This window comes from Oryx dammah, unplaced genomic scaffold, assembly GCF_014754425.2.
Source record: "Oryx dammah isolate SB20612 unplaced genomic scaffold, SCBI_Odam_1.1 HiC_scaffold_10, whole genome shotgun sequence".
Classification (NCBI taxonomy): domain Eukaryota; kingdom Metazoa; phylum Chordata; class Mammalia; order Artiodactyla; family Bovidae; genus Oryx; species Oryx dammah.
Genome location: NW_024070194.1, coordinates 51217200 through 51240035, shown reverse-complemented (window position 1 = coordinate 51240035; position 22836 = coordinate 51217200). Strand labels below are relative to the sequence as shown.

Genomic DNA, 22836 nt, shown 5'->3' with positions numbered 1-22836 from the left:
GTTGATAATAGTGTGACAGATGGGGTGTAACCTTGTGGAGATTCCTTCCTATTCTAAGGTTAGTTTGTTTCCCTAGTGTCCAGCTGCAAACTTGGAAGCAGTGGCCTCTGAGCAACTTAATGGCTTTCCTATACTTAATGTCAGATATTCAGAAGGAACCATACCTAACCATGTCAGTACTTTCTGATTTCCAAAGCTTTGCTGACAAGGAGAAACCGACTAAAAAGTGGGGCCAAGGAGGAAAAGTGGTATTACGGGCAGGCATAATCATTGCAGGAGATGTCAGCTGCCAGTAGCCTATCGAAATGCTGGTAAGCGGGCCACTGTATTTCCATAAAATACTGTGATGAATCTTCCTAATGATAAGTTTGAGTCATCAGGAATAAGTCATATTCTTCCTCTGTTAAAGGAAGCAGAAATATGTCATCAGGAATAAGTCATATTCTTCCTCTGTTTAAGGAAGCAGAAATATGTTTCTATTAGCAACTGAAATGTTTTGAGTATTAAGGGTTTTTGTATGTTAGTTATCTTGGCAAAACGTCTCAGCTCAGCTCATCTTTCTGTAATGCCAGATAGAGGAGATCAAAGAAAGTTGTAAATCACCATTTGCTTTGGTCTTTTTCAGTTTACTGGAATTTTAAGAAAAGATCTTTGTCTCAGTTGTTTTATTTACAGCAGTACTTGGTACTGAGTCTTATCCAGAATACAGACTGTATAAATGTTTATGCAATAAATGATAAATAAGTGTCTATGTATTAGTAAAGATACACTTTTCTTTGAAAATACAGAAATGCTTCTCTTTCAAGAGAAGGCTTTAATAACATACATCACAGATACTGGATAAAACAGTGCCGTCTCCTAGTTATTGTCAGGATGTCTTATGTCACTTTAATACAGACAGATTCTGATACCCATTCCTTTATGAACTTCTTTTTTGTTAAAATCAAGAACAAGCTGTAGAACCTGGTTTAAATGGCAGTGCATAATGTGCCCATTTTTTAACCTTGCCTAATGATGGTGAACTTTTCTGTATTTTGCTGTGAGTTTTTTTGTTTGTTTTGTTTTTATCTGTGATTTTGTTTTGTTTTTGTTTGTTTATGTTGAGTTAGTTGTTGGATAGAATTGTCTTGAATGTCCATTCCAGATGAGATCCAGTATGTCACATGGATAAAGTAGCCATCTTACCTTCTTCCCTGTCACATAGCAAGGTAGCCTTAAAATGAATTTTCTAGCTATTTTCATGTGTTTCACTCTGGACCACCTAAAAGAGAGCATCAGAGCTTATGTAATGGAGTTATAGTTCTCAAGTTTGGAAAAGGAGTGTTAGCAAGATCCTCGTAGCATTGTTCTATATGAGGAAATAGAGGTCCACTTCACTTAATGTATCATTAGAAATGCCTGAGCTATTTAGCTTGTTTACATTTTGAAGAGGCAGTAAGATTTTGTGAAAGGACTTTATCATATATGTGTATATGTGTGTGTGTGTGTGATATTTATACACATGTGACACATAATATGCAAACATAATGCACATATACAAAGTAACAGTATTAGCCCCTAAGAGAAAAAACACTGCAGACTTGTGCACCCCAGCTGTTAGGATGGCAAGTCTACCTTGCAGGGCTGTCCCAGCTTTCTACGTGTATACATATATCTAAAAAGGATATAAAAGGTGGAAATATCTATAGCAGGTGGCTCTTTTTCTCCCATGGGAAAGTGAGATAAGCTGAAATTTCTTGTGTATGTAGACTTTTTCTTTATTGTGACTTTTTTGGGATGAATATATTCCTTTATTGGAGATTAAACTCTTTTCCATTTATATTCTGGAGTGGGTTGCCATTTCCTTCTCCAGGGGATCTTCCCGATCCAGGGATCGAACCTGGGTCCTCCCTCATTGTAAGCAGATGCTTTTACCCTCTGAGCCACCAGGGAAGTCCAACATAGAATATATAAGTGATATGACTTATTGTTCTCAGAGTAAAGTCACAGGCTGTATTCCAGTAGTGTGGGCTAGTGCAGCTGGAATGATGGGCATTCAGGTCCAGGCCTTCCCATTGATTTGCTTTTAATCTTTCTAAGCCACTGTTCACCTCATTCACAGGGTGGGTATATCTTAGAGGATTGTATTGGAGACTCATTGGGGGAAATGCAGTATTCCACTAAGCACATTTAGTGGTTTAATAAATACTATTTTCCTTCCTTAATTCTGCCCCTTTCCGCTCCCCCTCTTTCCACCTTGAGTCTTAATTTTTATGAATACTGCTTGACTATATTGATTTGTTGTTATTTAGATGCTTAGTCTTATCTGACTCTTTGCATCTCCATGGATTGTAGCCTGCCAGGCTCCTCTGTCCATGGGATTTTCCAGGCAAGAATACTGGGGTGGGTTACCATTTTCTTCTCCAGGGAATCTTCCTGACCCAGGGATCAAACCTGTGTCTCCTGCATTGGCAGGTGGATTCTTTACCACTGAGCCACCGGGGAAGGCAACTATATTGATAGATGGATAAAAAGATCCCAAAAGAAAGTTCATTCCTTTAAGGCTGTATGTGCCTCTCAGTATTACTTTGGAGAAAGTCAGTTGCTGTGGAAATAACCTTATACTTGCTAGTTAGTGATATATTGAATACTTTTTAAAGACTGCTTCATTGAGCAAGAGAAATATGTACTTCTAGTTTGCAGATCCCTTAGTAACCACCCTTTCATTGCAAAGAATAATGTAACTAAAAAATACAGACTGATTTAGTGGAAAAACTCAGATCCCTGCCAAGGCCATTTGTAAAGTTCTCCACTGGCCTAAATGTCATTCCCTTAGTGTAAAAAAAAAAAGTCTGAGTGTCATGCAGGGAATATACAGCTCACTTCCCAAATTCACTATATTGAAAGAGTATATGGAAAAGTGGAGATTTTTCTTTGAAAGAACTGGTAATTTGAAAAGAGGATTAATTTTAAATAGCAGAGTTCATTTATACCATTGTAAAACTTGGCTTTTCATTCAGCAGTTTACTGAACTCTCATTTGTAATAGGTGATTAATTTTGTTCCAGAAATACAGCTCTTATTTTTAGTGAAGTATCTGTTATGGAAAACATAAAATCTTTAGAAGAGAAAATTAAGAAGTCTTTACACAGTTTCATAATGTATTGTTTTGTCATTATTGCCTTAATCTGCTAGTGGTGTATCCCTTAAATTGAGTCTGTCAGATTGAAGAGAATATAGGAAACACCTAGATTCTTTCCTGGAACTTAAAGTATAAGATAAAATTGTAAATTTATGATATGGAAAAGATAATTGTTACATGTTTTTTAGTTAAAACGGAGAAGAAGACGGTACAATTTAGTGATGAAGTTCAGGTAGAAACGATAGAACCAGAGCCAGAACAAGCCTACATTGATGAGGTAAGTGACTTTTTGCCCGAGAGCACCTTACTTGATATTGAAGTTGAAATGGTGTTCTTCTCCTCTCTAAAAAATTCAGTCGTTGATTAATGCATGTATTTTGTTGTTATAAAAATTCAAATAATACAGGCCAAGTCAAAATTCTCCTGGAAATTTCCTCTCTAGTCCCCTTCTTGCCATATCAGTAGGTATAGTTGTCCCTTCTCATTTTAACTTCCTGTTAATCTTCCATAGTATGGGTTTATCATGACTTCATTCTGCTGTTGGACAGTTAGGTTGTTTTCAGTTCTCTGTGGGTTTTTTTTTTCTTTTTGCTCTTACAAACCCTATTGTAATGAGACTTTTTGGATAAATTCGAAAGAATGTGTGACTTTTATTATTTATTTACTTTACTTTTTACTTTTTGGCTGCACTGCACGGAATGTGAGATCTTAGTTCGCCGGCCAGCTATCAAATCCAAGCCCTCTGCACTGGAAATGTGGAGTCCTAAGCACTGGACTGCTAGCGACGTCCTTGGCTTTTATTTTTAAATCTCACTAGTTAATTTTTTGGCAGTTATATCCTTTGTAACATTTTAAACTAATGATGAAAAATGAGAATTCCTGTTTAAAATATGTGAAGGGATTGTAGGTTTTTAGCCTTCTTGGAGGGAGCCAGAGGACTAACGTTCAAAGAGCACTCTTTTGAAGGCTGTGCTGAGAGCCAGAGCCTGTATAGGGGCAGGGAAATCAGCTTTGGCTAGACATCAGAAAATGCGTGGGGACTTCCCTGGTGGTCCAGGGGCTAAGACTCCAATCTCCCAACACTGGGGGCCCAGGTTTGATCCCTGGTCTGGGAATTAGATCCCGCATGCCACAAGAAGATCAAAGATCTCATGTGCTGTAATTAATTTGGCAGAGCCAAATAAATAAATATTAATAAAGAAAATGCATGTAGGGTCTGTCTAGAAACCTCATTTCTCTGATAGATAATTTCAAATAGGGTATAGAATTCTGTAAACCAAGAGGACGGAAGTTACCCACATGCTAGCTGACTCTCATTTTACTCCTTCCCTCTTTTTTTGACTTCAGACACTTTCCTGACATGTGCCTTCTCTGTTAGACTACTTAAAATGAAATTAGGACTCTTACATTGAAAATAGTATCTGTTTCAGAATATGAAATTCTTTGACTTCAAGAGAGTTTTTTTTAATATACTTGTGTCATTTTCACTCTTAGTGATTAATTCATCTCTCAAACTATTCTCCTTCTGTGCAGACTGTAAAGTTGTTTTGGTTTATGTAACGACTTTGCTTCGAATTGATAGTCTTTAAATAATTTACCTAAGTAGCTATGCTTAGTAGTATAACCTTGTCAAAACCATGAATGGAGAAGAGTTTGCAGTTATTAGAGTAATATTGTTTGGTACAGGAGATCTATATTTTGATTTTTAAAACTTACATATAGATACATCTCTGCTAATACAGTGCTTACGAGTATTTATGTCATGATGGCTTCTTTATTTCTGTTGGTCTAAAACAAAAGATTCTGAAATAGATCTGAGTCACTGCTTTGAGATGCCTTCCAGCCTTTCACACAGGAGAGTAGAGAAACCACAAATCATCCTCCCTTTTTTTGATGACAAACTGAAACATTGGTGGAAAGGGAATGTAGAATAAATCCTTCTGGTGCTACTTAGAAGAGGAACAGCTGGAATAGAGCTGAGCTGTGCCTTATAAAACAGCTGCTGTATTCTCCCCAGTGGAGAAGTAGTAACCGAGTTGTTAGTCATAAGTAATGACGCCAGCTTGATAGGGTACACCTGTCACTGTGGCCAGGCTACCGATGCTCCAAAACAAAGTGAGACGGAAATCCACGAGCATGACATAAGAGATTAATGAACTCACATGTTGTAAATTTAAATGTTGCTCTATTTCTTCTTATTTAAGAGAATTTCTGTTGTCAGTTTCGAAAACAGGAAGAAATAGCTTTCAAGACTCTGACTTCACATGGTAGTAAAGAAAATACATGGATAGTAAATACATTAAAGCAAAATTGAAGTTTTCATATCTGTGAATTACAAGCTCATCCATTATCTAATTAACAAAGTGAGAAGTCATTGTGGCAGAGTGATTTGTTGCTTTTTATATTAACTGTTTAATTCCTGTAGGATAAAATGGACCAGTTGCTACAGATGTTGCAGAGTACAGATCCCAGTGATGATCAACCGGATCTTCCAGAGTTACTTCATCTTGAAGGTAAACCTTGTTTTCCATTTACCTCGCAAGTAAAAAATAATTAAGGGTTATATCGAATGTTCTCTTACAGAGTGCTTTTATTATTAAATAAAATTGAAGATGATATAAACACTGTGAACATTTCTCACTCTTCTGTGACCAGTCTCATGTTTACATGCAGTTTAAACGTTTGGTAGAATTCAAATTTTGGTACTTTTCTATCCAAATTAAATATTTTTTTCAACATTTTAAAATGTTGTAAAAATGAAGATTGGTACTGAAGTTTTCTGAGAGCAGTGCAATCAGTTGAAAGTATTGATTTTATAAATATCCAGGAAAACCAGTCTTGGGTTCTGTGGGCCTAAGGTTAATTGATAGAATTTGTATTATTCCAAATGACATCTTTTAGAGAGTTGCTATCTTTTGCTGTATTGTCTTACATTTCTTCATCTCGTCATCTTAGCAATGTGTCACCAGATGGGGCCTCTCATTGATGAGAAGCTGGAGGATATCGATAGGTAAGACCATGTGTGTGCTGCCTGTGCTGCGTGCCCTCTTCCCTACAGAGCTCTCTAAGCTGCATCTTGGAATGGAGATGCCTTTTTATTTTATTTTTACAGATATGCCCATTTTCACTTGTTTTCCACTAGATGTGAGAGTCGAAATTAGACCCATCTGTCCTCCCCGCCCCCTTTCTAATGTTAGTCCTTTTTTTTAAATAAGGGCTAACTGTTGTAATCATATTTGCTGTTAGTGGCATCATCAAGCCCCACAGATGACCCATCTGTAATACTAATGAGGGAAACCTAGATATTTTGAGGTAAAGTCAAGTGCAATAAGCTCGAGTCCTTCCCACACAACACCTAAATCTTACCCATACAACACCTAAATCTTGGTTGCCTTGGAGTTAAACTATAAGATTTTTTTTTTTTGTCACCAAGTTACATTTTTAATAGTGTCTACTTAACACCATTCTTGCCTACTTTTGCTATTTTGATACATCTTATTACTTAGAACATTTAAATAGCAGTGATGTTTTACATTCTTGTATAATATTTCAGAAAACATTCAGAACTCTCAGAACTGAATGTTAAAGTGATGGAAGCCCTGTCCTTGTATACCAAGTTAATGAATGAAGACCCCATGTATTCCATGTATGCAAAATTACAGAATCAGCAGTATTATATTCAGTCATCCGGAGTTTCTGGTTCTCAGGTAAGCTTTTAAAAGCTCAAGCATCTCATTTAAAATTTTCAAATATATTTGAGATTATTTGAAATAGCTGTGTTTTTGTAAAATGTGAAACTTCCCAAAAGTAATGTTCAGAGTAAAAATAAAGTTTAGAAGACTTTTTTACTTGACAAGTACAATGTATAGTATGCTAACTATACCTTTTGTTCTTATTCTAAAAAATTATATTTATGCAGAAGTGCACATCAGTCACCATCAAGTTAAAAAAAATACAGATGCATTGGCTCTACCCCAGGTGTATTGAATCTCACGTTTGTGAGATCCAAACGTCTGGGTATTTTCAAAGCTTCACATCTAATTTTCTGGTTAAGAAGGACAGTTTTTGTCTGTGTGAGTACGGTTTCTTAATATTACTAAGTCCTTGTGAGTATCTACCATTTTCAGTTTTACAGTGAGCTGCCTTGATCTGGATTTTTTTCTGTTCCATTACATGGGAACATGTGTGATGCAGCACAGGCCCCTAAAACTCGTCACACCAGCAGTTATTTCCAGAGCCCATTTCCCAAACTCACCAAGTGCAGGGTATAGGGAGCAGTTCGCCAGACACTGTATTTTATCCACACAGAGTACCATAAACTTTGTGTAGGTGAATTTTTTTTTGTTTTTTGGTGAGGTCCACTTCTGAAGGGAGGGTCCAGAACCCTGCGGAAGAGCAGCCAGACCTGAGAAATGTGGGGCTGGACAACACGTACCCATGAGTCATGATACCAGCGTGAGCCAACAGACAAACAGAACCCCTTGCTGTTGGTTTTGCAAAGTGCAAACAATTGCCTTTGTGAGGACTGGACCAACTGCGTTTACAGTGAAGACCTTTTGGATTCTGTGTGTGGTGCGTCTCTTGTGGCTTTAACACAGGCGCTCAGATGGTGGTGGTTTCGTGTCCTGATGGTGGTGTTACCATCTTACAGTAACAGCTAGTGAGAGTCGCACTCCCTGAACAGTTTTCACACATGTGAAATGGAAGTATCTAATGAATACTACAGAAAATTAGAATATTATGCATGTTAAGATTTGGGAGGCACTTGAGACCTTAATCTCTCTGGCTTAAAACAAATACAGTTTTTAGACGCAGGGATTTACAGTGGCCCAAGGGCAAAAATCCAGCCCTTGCACCTGTTTTTTTTTTTTTAACTTTTACTGAAATACAGCCATTCTCTTTGGTTTCTACCTCGTTTCTGACTGCTTTCTCTATGAGCAGAGCTCAGTAGTGCCGGCAGAGACCGTGTGGTCCACGAAGTCTGACACGTGTACTGTCCGGGCCCTTGACAAAGTCGGCTGACCCTGCAGACTTTGAAGGGTAGCTTAGCTTGCTCTGTGTTCGATAAACTGTAACTTAGGAAATATTTAGTGTATCTCTAATAGGTATTGAGAAACGTGTGAACTGTTGCTGTAACACAGTGAATTCAAATACACTTTCTTAAGCATTTTGGAGGATTCCCTTGTTGTTATTATTGTTCAGTCACTAAGTCATGTGACTCTTTGCAACCCCATGGACTGCAGCATGCCAGCCTCCCCCGTTGTTCACTATTTCCTGGAGTTTGCTGAAACTCATGTCCATTGAGTCAGGGATTCCTTTTAGGTAGATACAGTATCAACATGGAAAGAGAGATTATATCAGTATCAGTTTTCAAGGTCAGTTTCTTTACTGCTTCTGTATGGAGGGGAACATGAGTTTTGCTATTGTTTACCTAAGAACAAAAATCATCAGAAGCCCACTTCACTGAAAAGTAACTTTTTCAAATGCCTGACAGCAGAAGTAACTTACAGGATTTCAGAGATGTGATTATTGTTCTGTTTGTAATTGAAAGCATGCCTGTTAAAATCAGAGGGAACCTAACATGTTTTATGTGGAACTGTTCTAGGTGTACCCTCCTCAGAGTGGTGCTTACCTGGTCGCAGGGAGCGCCCAGATGAGCCACCTGCAGAGCTACAGCCTGCCCCCAGAGCAGCTGTCTTCCCTCAGCCAAGGAGCAGTGCCACCATCTGCAAACCCAGCCCTTCCTGCTCAGCAAGCCCAGGCTTCCTACCCCAAGTAATTTGATTATTGACTGTTGTTTGCGGGTAGCGCTGTTGAAACCCTCAAGTGCCGTCGATCATCTGTAATCATGAAAAATGGATTTAAAAAATGCAGCATGGGTGTCATCACTGATAGCAGAAGGTCAGCCCTGTCTGTGGTGGCAAGTGGGTTCTCTGGGACCCCCTGCAGTGTGGCAGTGCCAGCCAGCATGCCAGTCCTCTGTCCTTCTGATTCCTTGAACTGCTGGATTGTGATTTTACCTCATTTTTTTTTTTAAACTTTTTGTTTTGTATTGGGGTATAGCCAATTAACAGTGTTGTGATGGTCTCAGGTGGACAGCAGAGGGACTCAGCCAGACCTATAGATGAACCCATTCTCCCTCAGACTCCCCTCCCATCCAGGCTGCCACATAACATTGTAGCTAGGTATTTTTACACTTGAGCTTAGCCAAAAGGCTGAGAAGCAATGTAGCTAGGTATTTTTGATATTCCTTCCCATCAGAATTTCTTTTGTTTTTATCTGAGTCTGTGATATTAGCTGAGGACTTTAATGAAACTTGTTTATTTTGATTACTGTAATTTAACATTTTATACAAATTTCACATAAAAAGCTAAGTGTTCTTTGATTATTCCTTTACAATTTATAGTTCTGAGCTCTCTTAGAAACAAATATTTCCTTCTTTTTACCCTGGTAGGAAGTTAGTATATATATATCACAGCGTAATAAACCACGTGGAAGGAGACAGTAGCAAGAAGCTGACATGGTTCGTGGGGCGAGTAGCTGATGATGAAATGTCAGGCTCATTGTTTTGGTCATTTACATATAATGCCCCATCATGTAAATGACTATATGTATGCATTATATTATTCATAATTTATGAATGCTTTTTCTCCTTCAACGGGAAGTCATTCCTTTGACTCAAACAGGTAGACTTAAGAGTTCACAACAGAAGTTTCTCAGTAACACAGGCACAATTTCTGGGAACCTGCATCCATGTTGGAGTCGTCTCAGAGCTGTCCTGCCTTCACTGTTGTACTCTTCAACCTCAGGAACCCTACTCTAGGGATGCTGAGGGATTCCAAACATGATTTTGTGGTCACATCTTGTATTCTGAAGTGACCTTAAGAAGGAGGGTAGTGCGGAAGCCTGTTACAGGCATCAGATGACAGTAGCCAGAAGACAGCACTGCCTACTGGGTTACAAGAGTTTAGGGGAAAAGTTAGGTGGAACCCTGCCTGTCTGTCCAAGGACTTTTTAATTTTTTTAAAGATTCTGTTTGTTAAAACCAAAGACCCTTACATGGAAATCATTAGGGAGCAGCTTTTAGGAGAGTAACATGTTACTTTAAAATTAGATCAAAGTGAGTGGAGGTGGAAATTGTTGAGAAGTGAGCCAGTGTACGGGAATGAAGTAGGAAGCTCTTAGAAACTTGAGCCTTATCCAGAGGTACTGCTGTATCCCAGCTGGTCCTCGGTGACCCTGTCACGTGCAGCTCTAGTGGCTCTCGTCACTGAAGGTGACTTGGATCTCTTAGTCCAGAGCCTTGAGGTATTATCCTTGTAAATGAGCTGCTCTGATAGTAGGTGCTGCAGAGTCAGAGTCATGTCACTGTTGGCTGGGGACTGCTCTGTCCTCTCCTGCCACCTGTCCTGGACCCATGGCCTGTGCTGTATCCCCCAGCCTGGCTATTGGCTAGCTGTAAATATCACCTCTGCAGAAACACAGGTGCATTTCAAGAGGTGCTTTTGGCAGAGCATTAATATCAAAATATTGAGTCCTCTTCATTTGGCTGTTCTACTCGTTCTCTAGTCCTTGCTGCTGCTACCGCTAAGTCACTTCAATCGTGTCCACCTCTGTGTGACCCCATAGACGGCTGTCCCCCTCGCCAGCATGGTGCTCTTCTGTTGCTGTCCCAGGCCCCCAGCACACCGTCGTCTTGTGTCTGTGTCCCCAACTAGGCTGTTGTATCCTGAGAGTGGGACCCGTCAGCTTCAGAGCCACACTGTGTAGCACAGAGTTTTACACCTGGTGGGAACTCAGTAAATACTTGATAAATAAATGTTTTGATGGGAGTTTCAGGGGCTGTATTAGGTCAGTGAGTTACATATTTCAGTTCCTTGAAAAGTCTTCACAAAGACCTTGAGGCAGTTTTTAAAAAGATATATTAGGAACAGTTGTGTGTAGGTACATGTGCATCTGTGTGTGTTTGAATGAGAAAACTGATGGCAAAACAAACATATGCTAACAAAATTGGAAGTAGTGAAAATGGAGGTGGAAGTATACATCATAGAGGTATATGACATATTTGACTCAAGCTTTCTAATTGCAGATCACAGTCAAGAGGAATTTTTTTCCTGTGTTTTTGGTAGGCAGGTATTTTAGTGTCCCTCGGTCCATATCTAGCAGACAGTTTCTTATTTTACATAGATTTTCAGTTCTCAGGTTGTCACTTTTCCAGACTTCCGTCACCCTAGGGTGAGCCTGTTAACACCAAGTCGTGTCACATTGCCCGTTTTTTGACTGTGGTGGGTCTTCACTGCTACACGTAGGGGCTTCTCTGCCTAGTTGCAGCACGTGACTTCTCCGGTTGTGGCACGTGGGCCTCTCTCGTGGTGCGCAGGCTCAGCAGTTGCAGCGCACAGGCTCTCTGGTTATGGTGCGCAGTCTTAGTTGCCCCTCGGCATGTGGGATCTTAGTTCACCACCAGGGATCGAACCCAAGTCCCTTGCTTTGGCAGACAAATTCTTAACCACTGAACCAGCAAAGTCCTGATTGCTCTTCTGTCCACAACCAACCAGTGTGTTTCCATCCCCCTCAGCCACAGGCCAGGATCCTGACCACAGTCTACAGGGCCTGTGTACGCAGGCTCCTCTCCTCTGTTTCTGCTGTCTCACTTCATGCCACTCTGCCCTCTGCCTACTCTGCCCAGCCATCAAGGCCTCCTTGCTATCTCTTGAACGTGCCTGCCCTTTTTTCACAGGCTTGCTGTCCTCTTTGCCTGAAGTGCCCTTTTTCCTAGATCATGGGTATCACCCCCTCCCGCTCTTTTCCGGTCTCTCCTTCAGCGTTGATGTATCTGAGTGGCCTCCCCCACCATCCTGGATCCTCAGGAATCTCTTGTCCCAGGAGCTAGTGGTCCTCCTGGGATGCTTTGTTTCTTTTTCTCTTTTTTTGATTTAGACCATTTTTAAAGTCTACAATGTTACAATGTTGCTTCTGCTTTATGTTTTGGTTTTTTGGCATGTGGGATCTTAACTCCCTGGCCAGGGATCAAACTCACCCCCTGCATTGGAAGGCGAAAGTCTCAACCTCTGAACCGCCAGGGAAGTCCCTGTGTTTCTTCGTATCACCTATTGTCACCACCTCTTGACATATTACACATTTTTTTTCTCATCTTTTTTCCTCCTCTTAGAATATAAGTTCCATGATGGTGGGGACTTGCCCCCCTTCTTCCTTTATGATATCCCAGTGCCTCAAATAGCAGTATCTGGCACATTCTAGCCATTTAATAAATACTTAAGGGAATGGATCACTTAAATGAGTAACTGTTTGGTGAACAGCTTTCCTATTGCTCTCTGAATGGCTGTGTAAGTCATGTGTTGACCTAACTGAGTGTTCTTTCCCCTCCACAGCACAATGGTCAGCTCCGTCCCGGGAAGTACGTATCCCAGCCAGGCTTCAGTGTACAGCCCTCCCCCTGCCGCCACAGCTGCTCCCGACGTCACCATCTACCAGAACGCAGGGACCAGCCTGTCCCAGGTGCCGAACTATACATTACCGTCCACACTGCCCCAGCCTGGGGGCAGCCAGCAGCCACCTCAGCCGCAGCAGCCGTACTCTCAGAAGGCTCTGCTATAGGACTGGAGTCCCCTTTGTGGCAAATACCCGCCGATCGCCAATGGCAATGTTCCAAGATCCTTTAATATCTTAAGATTGGTTTACCCTCAGCTTATAGGAATCGTATCTTGGTCAACACGTTCCAATGTTCAAGAAGGGAGATCCTCTTCAATTTGCACTGACTTTTTAGAGGGTCTCCCCTCCCCTCCCCTGTGAGGAATGAAACTACTTACAACATATAATTCCTTTCATAATATGAAAGGATCAATGCAAGATTATCTGTCTCGTAAAATCACCTGGCCTGCAAAGAGTCAAACTTACCAACACTGTTGTGGCAAACGTTGTGTATATAGGTTGCTGTGTAACTTCACTACTGGCCATTTTGAATCACGAGTGGTGATCATGTGAATATATTTAACACTGTTAAATTAATTGACATTGCTATTTTATTTTAATCCTGAGCAGCTACCATGTTTCATAATGTTTTGTGTAAATTGAAGATAATTACACTATCCTTTCAAACTGCAAGAGAACAAAACTGTAGCATATGTACATGAAGGTGTTATTGTCCCCGTTTCAGTTTCCCATTCAACTGAACCTTCCTGAGAGTAATTGGGAGCTGAACGCACATATGTTATGTCATTCTGTAGCCTCTGCATACTACTAGCTGTCATCACACCAGTGTACAGTAGCTAAATTTTTGGTGCACTTCTAGCAAATGATGATGTTCCCTTTTAAACTTTGACATTTTGGCATGATATAGCAGAATACTGTGGGACCATGAGACAAAAATCAAGTCGGACTGCATTCTTTTATATCTTAACTTTTAAAGAGATAATGTCAATTTACTTTTTCCTAGTCAAAGATAGTAATTAGGGTTCTAAGCTGTATACTGTGTTTATTGGTGGCAGTGACACCAAAGATAGAGGCAAAGGATAGAAGTTTTTAAACTGGAAAGAGAACATGAATTACACTACAATTTCAGTCTCTTGTAATTATTTAGGCTACGGCGAAATTCAGTTCATCTGTCTTATTCCACTACTAGTCTTTTAAATATGTCTTTAACACATTGTATCCTTTAATTCTTCATTAAAATGAGTGTAAGTAGACGTTTCAAAGTCATCGAGATTCCTGGCTTTGCTTAACAATTTGTATATTTATTCTTGTCTTTGAAACTGGATTTATAGGCTGTTTTCTCTCTCTCCTCTCTTTTAAAGTTCCCGAATGGAATTATTTTGGCTTCTTATTCAGAAGTAGTTTTGAGTGAATGCTTTTTCTTTTAATCCATATGAAATATGTTTTCTACTGATATTTTAATCTCCTTAAATATTTATAATTTCCCTAGTTGTGCTGTTATTTAACACTATTATTGAAACAACTGAAGAATTGAGTACCATAGTAAATGATTTATTAACAGATTTCACACCATAAATGAAGATTTAATTTGTATTTTCTGAGACTATTGTGATCAGGTACTTGCTTTCCTTTTTGACACCACGATTCTACCTTTGACAAGGTAGGTTCAAATTTGGATCACCATCTTATATCACCCTAATTTGTGCTTTCCTGAGTTTAGAGTACATTGCCCTCAAACAGTAATTTTAAAATTCGAAATCAAACTTTACATTAAAACTTTTAATATGTTGTTTTTTGCTAAACATTGTCAAAAGATTGTAATATTTTTCATAGCCATTTGAATAGTTTAAGTGATACACTTTGTCTCAATTCATACTGTTTTTTTCTCCGTCTTTTGATAAATTCCCCAATACCAATGGCAAAATGTATCATTGTCTCATTTTATTTTGATACACTTCGTGCTGTATAATCAATAACATATTCTCTAGTATGTGTTTTGCCTTGTAAAAGTCAAACAATGGTGAAATGAACAAAGACTACCCTTATTACAAGGCATGTGTAAGTTTCTTTGCCTAGTCATATTACTAGGCTTTTATAAAGATTTAAATGATGAATACTTAAAAATACTTAAAACTAATACTATATTATAAGCTTGCAGTTTTCTTTTACTAGGCTTTCCCAGTGGCTCAGCGGTAAAGAATCTGCCTGCAGAGCAGGAGATGCTGGTTTGATCCCTGAGTTGAGAAGATCCCCTGGAGAAGGAAATGGCAACTCACTCCAGTTTTCTTGCCTGAGAAATCCCATGGATAGAGGATCCTGGCGGGTTATGGTCCATGGGGTCACAAAAGAGCTGTATATGACTTAGCAACTAAACAGCTTTCACTTACTAGGTATGAAAATACCAGATGGAAGAAATTCCACTGAAAAGGAAGCACTGGATTTTCCATCTTTCAGGTGACATGGCAAGGATAGAAATAGCAAAGGACCAATTAGGAGCACAGTGATTTTGTTCTGCAACCGGAGTATGTGCTACACTTAGGTAAAATTTTTCTTTAACAGGTAGCTGTCCCTTTTTAAAGGGAATTTATTTATAAAATAAATTAGCTATAATATGAATTTCTGGGAAGCAAATTTTACTTCTCAGTAAATTTTTTTTTTACTTTTATAAAGTAAAAGTAAAAATTTTTTTTTACTTTTATAAAGTTTTATGAAGTTTATGTATCTATAAGCCAGTCACATCTGAATGGAAAAATTCTGCCCAGTTACTGCCTAGCAAGAGTAGCCAACAAACCCCATGGTCAGTCGGATGGCTAATACATCAGTGTCCTAAACCTGCCTACTAGTAATAATGCATAGTGTGTCCTTCCCCTCGTTTCCCCTAATTCTGTGGTCCTGCTTTGCTGTTACTGTCTCTCCTACTCATGAGGAACCTTTTTCTGTGCCAGAGATTTTCTTCACTGTATTAAAAATTCTGAAAGTTTGTCTCTATACCTCTTAATTTTTGTAATTAAAGTGCTTAGTAGACCCTAGCGTTCTTTTCTCATAGTTTTCAGAAATGACACATGTATAATTCAGCATGAAACTTATCTTTAGTCCCAGGCTTCAGGTTTATAAAAGATAAATGTGTCCTATATGATAAACTCTGCAACTGCAAAAGCTATACAATTATTTTCTAAATTGAGGTCCATTGGTATAATTGGTCAAATTTTCATTTAAGACATTAAAATCACTGTTTTCTTTTTCTCATCTTACCAGTTAGCAATTATAGAGTCCTGTTGTATCATTATTTATTTAATAACAAAATCATATCATTTTCTAATTTAAAAAGTTTTTCATTGTCAATGAATCTTTGTACCCTTTAGAATAAACATAAAGAAAAAACTTACTTAGCTATTTCTCAAAGACCTTATGTTCAGTTATCTTTTTATTTTAGAATCACGATTAAGTGTTTTTGTCAATACCTAGATTATTTTCTTTCTTTTTTTAAAGATTTTTTTTGATGTGAACCATTTTTAAAGTCTTTAATGAGTTTGTTACAATATTGTTTCTATTTTAGATTTTGTTTTTTATGAGCATGAGGCATGTGGAATCTTAGCTCCTTGACCAGGGATCAAACCTGCACCCCCTGCTTTGAAAGTTGAAGTCTTAACCACTGGACCACCAGGGAAGTCCCTGGATTATTTTCTGTGCTATTTATGGTTACAGCCCCTGTTTCTAATCAAAACTGCTTTGAATTTTATGCACTTTTTTTTTTTAATATGGTCTTCTTTTGAGATTATTTCCCCCCCTGATTTTTCTAGCTTCAGAAATATTTTTTCCATACAGATTTCCTTATTGAACAAAGCCTAACTCTTTATTGGTGATAACTTGTGGTCATAGTGTTCTTTGCTGATTTTCCTACTCCTAGCTTTATGTTAATACTTGCCAATGCCATTATTCTCCATTTCCTGTTTCTTTTCGAGTCAGGGTTTCTGGTAAGGATTACATATTGAGTATCAGTAAGCTCCTGCATAAACATGAAAGGAACTGGTTCTAATATCTTTTGGTGTTCATAGACTTAAGAAAGTTATGTGTATTTTAGAAAAGTATATTCAGATTTTTTTAATCTTATGCCATCAGTAACAAGTATTTTTGAGTTTATGGCCTCAAAATATGTGTATTTACAAATGGTACAAGTTCTACTGTAGTAATACATGTAGTACATTATGAAACTCAAGAAATCTTACAAGGATAAGAGGAAAATTTATTAATAGAAATTCTAATATTTGTTCGCTTATCTCTGGTTTGTTAGTCGGTACCCTAGAATGTATCTGCCCGATTTGGGGACCACTGATTTAGAGGTTACGATTAGACAGAGGGGACGTACTGTGTTACTAGGTTAGCCCTTGGAAGTCAGCATCTGATACTACCAGTGATGCTTCTGCCAGCCACTCTGTATGTTGAGAATTTTCAGTTATAAAAAGATTGAAGTAATACATTGAGTACCTGAGTACTCTTCACCTTGATTCATGAATCATTAACATTTTGTTACATTTACTTTATCTTTTTATGTTTATATGTGTGTGTGTGTGTGTATTCATGCTTGTATATAGGTGTGTCCCTATGTGCATATCCACATATACTTTATTGTGTGAATAGGAAAAGTTAGACTTTGCACTAAACTATATACCTAAGCATTTCATCATGTATTTTGTTAAAGATAAATACTTCTTCCTTCATAACCTAAGCCTTTATCACATCTAAGAAAATTAACAGTAGTAATTCTATAATATAATTGTTATCAAACACCCCTAATTATCCCTGTTTTATAGGTACAGTTTTTTTTAATTCCAGGAAATAGATCACATTTTTAATGTCCCTTTATGAGTCTGGATTAATCTATTCTTTTTTTTTTTTGCCTTTTTAAAGATCAAACCTGTTGTCTTTTAGTGTGTCCCACATTCTGAATTTATCTCTCTTTTTTTATGTTAATTATTTATTATTTGATGCTCTGTTCTCATTATAGTCCTCTTTTTTCTTAACCCTTCAAAAGTTAGTCAGAATTATGTGATTTATGGTTAAAGATGGTGATTCTAAATTTTTCAATCTCATATCAGAAAAGTGTATATATAAGTGAACATTTTGAGCCTTCAGATGTGGTTATTCTTCATAAATAGAGGTTGTGTGCTCAGTCCACTAATGCTTAGTACAGTTTTGTGTCCTTCTTATCGAATTGCAATTAGAGTCAGTGAAGAAAATCTGAACCCTTAAAAACTATCCCCATTCAAACCCAAATCAGCTTTTCTCAAGCTTGTAGGTACCTGATGCACTCACAGTGGCTTTTAAGTATTTTAGAAATGGCATCAACAAGTATAGAACTTTGTTTTAGGGTGTGTACATTTTGGTATGTTTGTTTTAAAAGACTCATTACCTTTTATTCATATATTCTATTAAGATACTGAAATCACTTTAAGGGAAGGGAAGTACTTCCTTTTTAAAAAAATCTAGTTTTTACTTATTCTCCTGAGATTGGTTGCCAAATTGGAATCAGGCTGAGTAAAATTTACACCCAGAGTAAAGTTAGAAACACATGCAAGTTACAATAATATACACTATCAGGTTGTTAAGTAGCTGGTTTAAACCCTCATATTATTTCAGTTGGTTAATGGCTTTTAAAAAAAAACCCCAGTATTTGTAATCCATTGTTTCTGTGTCAGGCTATATGAAATTTCTTAAGTGCAGGATAATTACACATCTTAATACTTCAAAAAAGAGATCAAGTATGTAAACAATTGAGAATGTTTTTGATTAATTGTGTGTGATACTATCTGGAAGGTATTTAAGATGCCAAATATGAAACGTCCATATGGTATGATTAAAATACTTGTGTACTGGTTTTGAATTTTGTTCCTCTTCCCTCAGAGGGGAAAAAAAATGTTTCAATTTAATATGTTTGATATTGTGTAGTTTTAAAATACGGTAACCCTAAAAGAGTTGTGAAACATGACTAACGAAGTTGTAGTGAAGAATACAGGTAAATTCACTAAATATTTACCAAAGAAGCTTCATTATAACAAGCCCATTTCTATACATGGTAGATGGCACAGGATAAAACACATGGTTTTAGTATTTGCACTGTAAATTGTATCCATTTTGACCACATGGGGTTTTTTTGTAAAGGATGTGGTGATACTTCTGGTTGAAAAAAAGAATAAGAACTAAATTATGTTTCACAAGTTTATTGGGGTTCTATTCTACTACGATGTGGACATTTTAGTTCATGACCCTTAGGAATTCAGATTTTAACCCAGATATGTCTTTTGTCAAAAGAATTATCTTGCTAGATATGTGATCCTTAGCAGTTCCATGAATCTCTCCACAGCCTTCTACTTATTTATAAATTGTCACTTTAGTATAACTGTTACATGATCCTTTGAAGCTTGCAGAAATTCTGTGCTTCAGAGCCTCAGCCTTCTCGCCATTCAGCCTGGACAGCTCATCTGTGCCACTGCTGTTACCTTACAGCTCAGAAGCAGACAAGGTACAGAAATTTGGGAACATGTTCCCAGCATATGGTCATAACAGTCCCTGTGTGTAATCTGGGATACTTGATGTCTGTTAGTCCAGCGGTCCCCAGCCTTTTTGGCACTAGGGACCGGTTGCGTGGAAGACTATTTTTCCACAGACCAGGGTCAGGGGGATGGTTTCAGGATGATTCAAGCGCTTTACATTTATTGTGCACTCTATTATTACATCAGTTCCGCCTCAGATCATCAAGCATTAGATCCTGGAGGTTGGGGACCCCTGCATTAGTCAACTCCTGAGCCTTTTGTTGATGTTTGCGTGACCCCATGAGGAATATCTGCACTTTGAGTAGAAGCACGTTCACTTGATAGTACTTTCACTTTCACTGGTGCCGATTTGGAGGAAAAATTAAATAATTATGGCTCTGAAGCATATACTGTTTTCATATCTTGTTTCAAGCTAAAGGAGAGGCAACAACAGACTAAGCCTATTATGAAATTTTATTGCTTTTGATGTTCTTGTAAGCAGAATAGTACCCTTGGACTCACCAAGGTGAGAATGGTGACAAAACCAGTGTATACTTTTTCTGTTTTATTTACCAAATAAGCAGATTACCTGAAATGCTGGAGAACTATGGAAACTAGGAGCTTCCATCTTTGAGACAGGCTGAGAGAGTCTTTTTCTAATATTCCAAATAAGGTACATAATCAGCAATGGCATTATTTTTTTGCATCACAAATATTTGACCTAGAAAAATGTGTGATTATAAGTTATTAATACACATAAACATTAGCTTTTAAAGGTTAGTTTTTTCTAACCAACTTTTTCTTATGTGTCAATATCAGTTACATGTGTACAGTATTTTACATAGTTATATAGAACAATTTCAAAAATAAAATGAATATTTTTTATAGTGTTCTTATTTGGACTTCAGGAAATTAGATATTCTGCTGGCATTAAAAATTATTTCCTAAGTTTATGATATTTCATGGAATCTCATTAAAAGGCTTTTGTCAATATTACATAAAGTAAATAAGCTTTTTATAGAGGGGGAAAGACAGAATTTCCAGTTGTTACCACTAGTTGTGTTATATTCCCAGCAGGAATAGTCCGTTCCTTTTTAGAATCTTTTTTGCTGTCTCACGCTGATTTTTTTAAGAGTAATTTCAAGAGTGAATACTGGTTAGGTTTTACCAAAACAAGCAAACAAACAAAAATGACAAAGTTCTTTATTTTACGTCATAGTGAAAATAAATTTTGTATTTGTATAGGCAATGTGTCTTTTATTTTTAAAAGATTACTTACATTCTAATTGGTCTTAGTGAAATAATTTGATATCAAAACATCAGGATACTTTTATTTCATTGACATGGTTGCCAAATTTAATTTATTTGGAGGGGGAGCTGGTAGGCCAGTGGGTTTCCTTCGGGTTAAATTAAATATGCATTTGAAACAGGAAGACTTGTAGTGTCTGGAATGGAACTTTATTAGGCTGTACGGTAAAGTGTTGTGCTTTTGCTTCGCTCCGCAAAACAGGGGTATCTCTCCTCTGCATGCCTTTCATGGACTTGAAAGAGAATCATTTCCTTCAGGTTTTCAGTATGAAGGGAGCAAAGTTCTGTTTTTTATTTTAACTCTTATTCAGCATTTGTGTCTAACTGTGCTGATTTGTCTGTTTGAAAAGCAAAAAATGTCTTCCAAAAAAAAATATATCCTCCAGTTTTTACTTGCTAAAGAATACTTACTGGAGCATGATTCTATTTATGCTTTCAGTGGGAGCACTTCAGTTTATACCAAATGTTTGTTTTATGTATGTTGTAATTCACAGTGGTCAGGGAAATTGGTCTCAAAAATTAAGCAAAGGAGGATAGATTAGTAGCTGAAGGAGCTGAGTTTAAGTAATATGTTTTAACAGTTTTGTCAAACATATTTTGAGATGAAAAACTCTGAAGTATTTTTCATTTTTGACCAAGAGGTGAGCATTATTAAAATTGAGTAGAATAAATTACTATGTATAGTATCTTTTGAAAGTCATATTTCTAAACTTTTTTATATCTAGTAATTCACATGTTTATTAGTAAAATGCTGTGTATAATTCATTTTTTTTCTAGATATTTATTCCAAGAGCTGTGGTTTGAGAAATGTAAAATTCTATGCAGAATGAAATCAACTGAAGAGAAACCTGAAGACTGGTTGTGGTTCTCACAGATAATTCCTGTTTATTGAATTTAAAATGTTGTAACTTTGATGACCTGGAGCTCAGAATACAGGGAATTCTGCTGTCAGGCATTTATGTGTCCTAAAAATCACTATGCAGCATGCATTACTACACGATAAAAAAAGCCTTAGAGTTTATGGGAAAAACCCATTAGAGGCACAACATTGCAAAGCATCTGCAATAACATACTTAAGAATAAAAATAGGAACCTAATATAAATAGTAGCACTGTTTCGTGTGTTAAATGGTTTATGGAGACATGAACGTTACAGTGAATGACTCTTTACCCTGACAAAGACCTGACGTGAGCCTTTGGGAGTGGGTATGGGCAGGATTTATTTGTGAATTAACATGCAGATGGGCATAGGGACTGCTAGAGGAGGAGAGCAGGTTGTGACACCAGATCTGGCTATGTGTGACTCAGCCCTGGGTGAGCTGAGGCTGCTTGCTGGTGGTGGGGTGAGGCATGCCCGCATGTGGGTTTTGCCTGTTTCTGCAGGTGTTTTGCATGTACCTGCGTGACTCAGTTTATCTGGGTGCATCTTCTGCATTTCACCTACTGTTTCTCCTGGACAAAGCCACATTTCAAAAGCCACAAAGCCTGCATTTCACCTACTGTTTCTCTTGGAAATTTGCGTTTTGCTCACATTGTTCCTTAATTGTATCACCTCCTTCAACAAGTTTTTGTTTTCCAAAGAGCAGTTATATCCATACTGACTCTCAAAAGTCATTTAGAGATGGATGGTGAGTGGCTCGTCACCATTTATTTCTAACTTAAAAAAATATGTTTTTAAGTGATGGAAAAGAATCAGGTATATCTAGGATATAAAATGTTTTTTCCTCTTTACAAGGTCGAAAGGATCCCAGTAGAACATGTGAGCACGTTCAGATTCAAAGAATTGTGTTTTGCCGAAGTACAATCTGTGAGATTATATGACTGACAACTCTGCCATCTCTCTCCAAAAAAAGGGAAAGAAAAGAGGAAAATTAAAGAAAACCATCATTTTCTGAGTTAAATGGGCAAGGCCATCGTGCCATTATTTCCACTGATTTTTTAAAAATTAACTATTGATTTGACCTTCCGTTGGCTGACTTTTGAGTAATGTACCAGGTTTTCCAGGTTTACTGCATTCTAAATTTTTATATTTCATAGCACTTAGTAGATACTTATTTAAATACTTTTATAAATCAGGAGATGCAAATGCAGGTCATTTATAGGTTCATTTTGACATCAGAGTTTAGTTTTCTTGGACAAAATTGCTCCATTTCTTTCTAAAGGATGCTGTGTTGGTGAGTGAGCCTCCTAGGGGTGATATCTGTCAATCACATTTTCCACCCTGGCTTATTGCATTATCTTTTCCTGGTCCTCAGCTTTATCATCTATAAAATGAGACAGTTATGTCTTCTTAAGTTCTGTTCCAGCTGCTGTTCCTGCAGTGATGTGAAAAAACAGCATCACCTTAATTTTATTTATTAAACAAGCACTTGCATTGTTCTTACTGTGGGATGGGTACCACTCTTAAGTGCTTTTCAAATCTCATT

General features: G+C 37.6%; 1 protein-coding gene and 1 long non-coding RNA gene across 3 annotated transcripts in view; both read left to right on the top strand.

Moving 5' to 3' along the window:
* Window positions 1-13840, top strand: part of STAM (signal transducing adaptor molecule) — a 55037-nt gene extending 41197 nt beyond the window's left edge. For both annotated transcript variants that reach the window (XM_040248089.1, XM_040248090.1), the window contains 6 exons: window positions 3309-3397; window positions 5546-5633; window positions 6076-6130; window positions 6674-6827; window positions 8726-8895; window positions 12513-13840. In XM_040248089.1, the coding sequence (XP_040104023.1) occupies window positions 3309-3397; window positions 5546-5633; window positions 6076-6130; window positions 6674-6827; window positions 8726-8895; window positions 12513-12738 (782 nt within the window). In that variant the 3' untranslated portion in view covers window positions 12739-13840. The remainder of the gene's footprint in view (window positions 1-3308; window positions 3398-5545; window positions 5634-6075; window positions 6131-6673; window positions 6828-8725; window positions 8896-12512) is intronic.
* A 1415-nt stretch (window positions 13841-15255) lies between these two features.
* LOC120869040 lies at window positions 15256-22349 on the top strand. The gene is made up of 2 exons (XR_005722406.1): window positions 15256-19776; window positions 21189-22349. It is a non-coding gene; the product is annotated as an uncharacterized LOC120869040 (long non-coding RNA).
* The last annotated feature ends 487 nt before the right edge of the window (window positions 22350-22836 follow it).